Raw genomic sequence first — 5,974 nt, forward strand, 5'->3', positions numbered from 1 at the left:
AGCAGGCTCCGAGAGCATGGTATGGCAAGATTGATGAGTTCTTATTGGAGAGTGGATATGTCATGGCACATGCAGATTCAAGCTTATTTGTTAAATTAAAGGAAGCAAAGATCGTAGTTGTTTTGGTATATGTTGATGACCTCATCATCACTGGCAATGATGAAGCAGAAATTTGCTAAACAAAGGAGAACCTGTCAATTCACTTTCAAATGAAGGAACTTGGAGAATTGAAACACTTCCTTGGATTAGAAGTTGACCGAACTAAGGAAGGTTTATTTCTTTGTCAACAAAAGTACACAAGAGATTTATTGCAAAGTTTTGGAATGCTCGAGTGCAAGCCTATCTCAACACCTATGGAAGCTAATGCCAAGTTATGCACGCATGAAGAGAAGGACTTGCAAGATGGAGCAATGTACCGACAGCTGGTTGGTAGTCTAATTTATCTAATATTGACTCGACCAGATATCTCGTATGCAGTTGGTGTAGCAAGTCGGTATATGCAACACCCAAAGAAACCTCATTTGGAAGCAATGCGACAAATGTTGAGGTATGTCAAAGATACCATTAACTATGATCTCTTATATAAGAAAGGTGACGAGGTTAAGATAGTTGGATGCTGTGATGCTGGAGATCATGATACCCATCGATCAACTAATGGGTATGTATTCAAGCTTGGATCTGGAGTTGTATCTTGGTGTAGCAAAAGGCAACCAACGGTGTCCTTATCAACCACTGAAGCAAAATATAGAGCAACAACAATAGCAACTCAGGAAAGTACGTGGTTGATGCAACTAATGAAGGATCTACACCAATCTACAGACAATGCAATGCCACTCTATTGTCATAATCAGTCTGCTATTCGTCTAGCACAAAATCCAATTTTTCATGCACGAACAAAGCATGTGGAGGTGCACTATCATTTTTTGAGAGAAAAGGTATTATAAGAGGAGCTAGAGATGCACAAAGTAAATAGCGAAGACCAAGTAGCAGACTTGTTCACAAAATGACTAAACACGACAAGATTTCAGAAGCTAAGAGAACAATTAAACATGAGAAGAAAGAAAGAATGAGTCGATGTTGAGGGGGAGTGTTAAGAGTCAACACCGACTCTAGTTCTCTAGAGTTTTCTAGAGAATGACTTGTATAATCTAACAATGGGCCCAAGCCCATTAAGAATTTTCTAGTTTTAAAAAAACAAATGGATTAAGCTAGAATACTCTAGCTAATACTAGTCCGTTGTGGCAACGGACTTAGGAATACTATAAATAGGGACCTTGGGTCCCTTGCAAGCGTGTCCAAGTTTGTAGCAAAGTGTGTTTAAAAGAGTGTCCCAAAAATATGAGTCTAAGTGAGTACTATATAAGTGTGTCTAAAAAGAGTGAGAAAAGTTATTAAGTGAGTGCTCCAAAACAAAATGTGTAAGTGTTTAGAGTTTGTTGTGGTAAAATATTGTATTCAAGTCTTTGTATAATTATTTTTGTAATAATTACGTTTTAACGTGATGTGGTGTTCAACACAAAATATCTATCAAAATAGTATTAGACACTCCCTTGTATCACATATTATTTATTTCAAATTCTCAATTTTGACGAACATAAATTGTGTTTGTATGTATAGTCATTCAACCGTATCTCAATTGGAAGATACATCTTCATGGTAACAAAAATTTTCTAAATTCATCTCTTAATAAACAACTTAACATTTTTATGCTCTTTACCATGCCTAGGTGTATTTTAGTTGAAAAAAAAAAAATCTCAAAAGCATATATTTCGACATTTTCAGTCTCCTCCTTAATTTCAGTTCATAAAAAAATTGTTTATGTAAATAAGTTGGGAGTCTTATTATTTAACACAAAGATTTAACTGAGTTAAAATTTTCGAGAGTACTGCTATATCATATTAGTTAACTTGATAATAAATCAACATATGGTCTTGCTAAACATGCTCTTAAGTTAGATAATAAACTTAGTTGGATGGAAGATATTCCTCCACCTATCTAATCTATTTGTAGTCTTAATAAAGATTGTTAATTATTATTAAAATAGAGAGTATATATTTGGAGTATTTTAAAATTAAAACATATATTTCAAATGTACAGTGACATGATGCGTATTTTATCAAGTTTTCTAAATAATATCATTGAGTTTCAAAGATTATTAAAAAAAAGTAGAAGGTAAATTAGAACACTCCATCATGTGGGAAACTAGAAAGTTATAAATAATAATAAAAAAAAAATAATAATAAAAACATTTTTCAATGCATAATAGAGCTTCTCATGGTCAATTGAATCCTTTAATAATTGAGACTAGCAGTAACATGATTGGTTGTATTATTGTATTGGAGTCCAAATAAAAAAGCAAAATAACAAATGGGATTGGTTGTAGTAAGTAATAAAGTCAAAAAGCCCTAAAACAATATATTATCACCACAATGTTAGGTTTCACAATTACAAGGGCATTGGATTGTGATGCACATTTAATTGGATTGAAAGATGTGCTAGTGTCCAAAAAGCAAGAGGAATGAATTGACTTTGGTATCTAAATGGTTTATGCTAAAGTAAATTTGTTTATTACGATTACGATGAACCAATTGTTACTTAAGGAATTATTCAATGCATATTATGCACTTCTAGGTATATTTTGAGTAAAGAAGTCGTGCCACATACCTAGCAAGCATACCTAATAAATAATTGATATCAATGAATAAAGTATCAGTCAACCTTTTTTAATGTAGAAAAGAAAACAGTTATCAATGTACTTGTTTGTGCATGAATTTGGAATAAAATAGAAAAAATATATTTTTATTAAAAAAAATGAATAAATAAAAAGACAGTAAGAAAGAAATGAATATTTTTGACAGAATATTTAGCTAATGGTTTATATTCATTGTCAAATACATGTCATAATTAATGTTTAACCAATAAAAAATAAGACACATTAAATTAACAAAAAATTGGTAAATAATTTTAAAAATAAGACACATTAGTAGATTATTTTTTTATAATTTTTTTCCCATCTTTATAATTTATTATTTAAAAATTAAAACGTCTTTGACACTCATATTATAAAATAATATTATTTCTAAGAATAAAAAAATTAATCACAATTTTTTGTTTTATTTTTCAACTAAGAAGAAAAATAAAATATAAACATAAATAATTTTAAAATTTTAAAAATATATTAATATAATCAAAATTACTAATAAAATCAAACTATTCAACATTCATCCTACCAAAAATTGAAGTATATATTTTTTATTAAAAATTAAAAATGAATTAATGTATAAGTAATATATTAAATATTTTGGAGGTGCGAAAAAAAAAATCTTTATTATTTGTTAATATTTCATGAGCATATTTGGGCGGCATGGGCATCAAGTAAGACAATTTGCAGTGAATACGACGGAGTTATGGGTATTACGTGCAAGGTTGCAAGTTGCTTCTTGTATGGGGTTTGTTAGTAGCATCTCTTAATGTGATTGCAGAGTTGTTTGTTCTTGGATTTCTAAAGCTAGGGTCTCTAGTGAGTTGGGTTCAGTTGTTTCAGATGTTATTAGTTTATTGAATGTTGCAGGTGGTGGATCGTGTTAGTTCATTCTGCTTTTAGCGAATAGAATGACTCATGAACTTATAATTTCGGTTACTAATTCTATAATAGAGTGTATTTGGGTGGAGTCATGCCCACTCTTTTTAAGTTCTCCCGCAAGAATTGTTTGTTGATGTTAATGAACTTATCCCTTTAAATATATATATATACTCATCAATAATTATATTAATTTTAATTATTGGATTATTATTGAATGATTGTGGTTGATTTGATCATTGACTAAAAAAAATTTAACTGATATTAATTAGTTACAAGTAACCTGATACTATTATGATCATAAAGTTTATTTAAAATATTTTTTTCCTTATAAAAATGTCTATTAAGATTTATTTTATTTAAAAATAAATTTTATTAAAATCACTAATTAATTTCTAAAATTTGACTTTTTAAACAAAATTCTTATAAATATTAAGGAACTGAAATTTTTAAAAAATGATTTTTTTTTTTAAAAAGTAAATAAATATATTGATAGGTTTTGTATTATTATTATATATATATATATATGATAAAGAGTCTTATAATTTTAATTATGCTAATGGTAATTAAGTTTTAACTTTTTATAGTATCTCTATCCTCCTCCAAGAGACTTATTATACTGTCTTTTATAGGGAAATTTTAGGGTGAATTCCTCATTTTTGGTGCATGGTGCTTTTTTTTGTTGTTGTGTGTTTTCAGTACCAAGATGATTTTTGGTGCAATTTGTGTTTTATTTATGTATATTGTAATTATATAGAACACCCTGTAAATTTTTTGAAAATTTAGAATAATTTACAATGCCGAAAACATAGTTCAAATTGATTACTTTCCACGCCCATGAAAAAAAAATAGTCATACGTACAACAATCTATTTTAACATTATTTTCATTACTATAAATTATTCGAAATTTTTTAAAAATTTACATAATACTTTAAATAATTACAATGTACACGATCATAAAAAATTACGTCAAAAGTCATCGAAGTGTAAAAAACACGAGGGGATACACCGTACACCCCCTTCTAGGGGGTACACTATAGAATTTCATGTGCGATTACCATATTTTAAAAATCCAGATAATCTCTTATTACTAGTTCCTTTGAAAATTTCCACATGTATATGGCCTATAGGCATCTATTAGATATTTTTAATTACTTTTTACATTGTACACTATAAAAAATTCTGGTGGTTAAGTAAAATTCATATAAATATTAAGGCACCAAATTCTTTATAAAAAAAAGTAAATAAATATGGGGTTGGACGTTTTAGAGTAACGTAGAAATGAAAAGGAAAAAAATTAATTGAATTCCAACTATTTATGTGATTTGATGGTTGGTTTTATACTAATTATTTTTTATTCTTTCATGTTTTTTAGAACTTGTTTCATATTTAATTTGATACTTAGTAGTTAGTATTGAGTTTATGTTTAACTTTGAGTACTGTGTATTAGACTATGGTGTCCCACATAGAATATGTGTAAGAATATTGAACTATTAATAAGAACATGTGTAACTCCACTAATAACCAATTGGTTTTTAGATGGAGCCTCATGATTCTTGTCATGGTATCAAGAGCCAATTCCCTAGTGGGCATTCGATCCACACCGATCCAAAAGAGTGAGCCAAGCCGCACGAGATCCGCATAGCGCGAAAAGACACTTGAGATCCAAAAAAAATAAGCGAGCTGACAAAATGGGCCACTTGTGATCAGGTGATTCAAGATTGGTGAGCGAAAAATCGCTACCATCTTGAGGGGGGATATTAGACTATGGTGTCCCACATGGAATATGTGTAAGAATATTGAACTATTAATAAGAACATGTGTAACTCCACTAATAACCAATTAGTGATTAGATGGAGCCTCATGATTCTTGTCACTGTGAATTTGGATTCAATTTGATATTTATACTAATTAACAAGGTATAGAAATAGGAATGGATTTAAGCTGACTAACTTGGAGACGACGTGATCAAGAATGAAATTAAAATATATGTATAATATTTTTTTTTTCATTTTTAGTGAATTTTTTAGAATTATTTATCTTATCGTGATATTAAAAATTTAAGACTAAAATATCAAATATAAAATAATTGAAAGATCTTACTTGTAAAAAAATTAATAGATTATTATTTACATAACAATTATATTATTAAATAATAATTCATTTAATTCTTAAAATATATATTTTTTTAATGATAACTTGTTACAACCTACTATAGCAGGTCACTTAAAATGTAACTATTTACCGAGTTTTTCAAAAATTACAAATATATTAAAATTGAGAACTAGCGAGAAAGGAAATAAACTAATAAGACTAGGATTTTTACGTGATTGAGGCAGTAGTGTTAAGCTTTGAGTCTCAACAATGGAGAGTTTGAATAGTAAGTTTAGCAG

At 28.8% G+C, this 5,974-nt stretch overlaps 1 protein-coding gene across 1 annotated transcript; it reads left to right on the forward strand.

The window, feature by feature from the left end:
* The first annotated feature begins 209 nt into the window (after positions 1–209).
* Positions 210–944, forward strand: LOC133800256 (secreted RxLR effector protein 161-like). The gene has a single exon (XM_062238210.1). It carries the CDS (start codon positions 210–212, stop codon positions 942–944), a length of 735 nt encoding a protein of 244 aa, XP_062094194.1.
* Positions 945–5,974: the final 5,030 nt, after the last annotated feature.

Source organism: Humulus lupulus, chromosome 9 (genome assembly GCF_963169125.1).
Source record: "Humulus lupulus chromosome 9, drHumLupu1.1, whole genome shotgun sequence".
Taxonomy (NCBI): domain Eukaryota; kingdom Viridiplantae; phylum Streptophyta; class Magnoliopsida; order Rosales; family Cannabaceae; genus Humulus; species Humulus lupulus.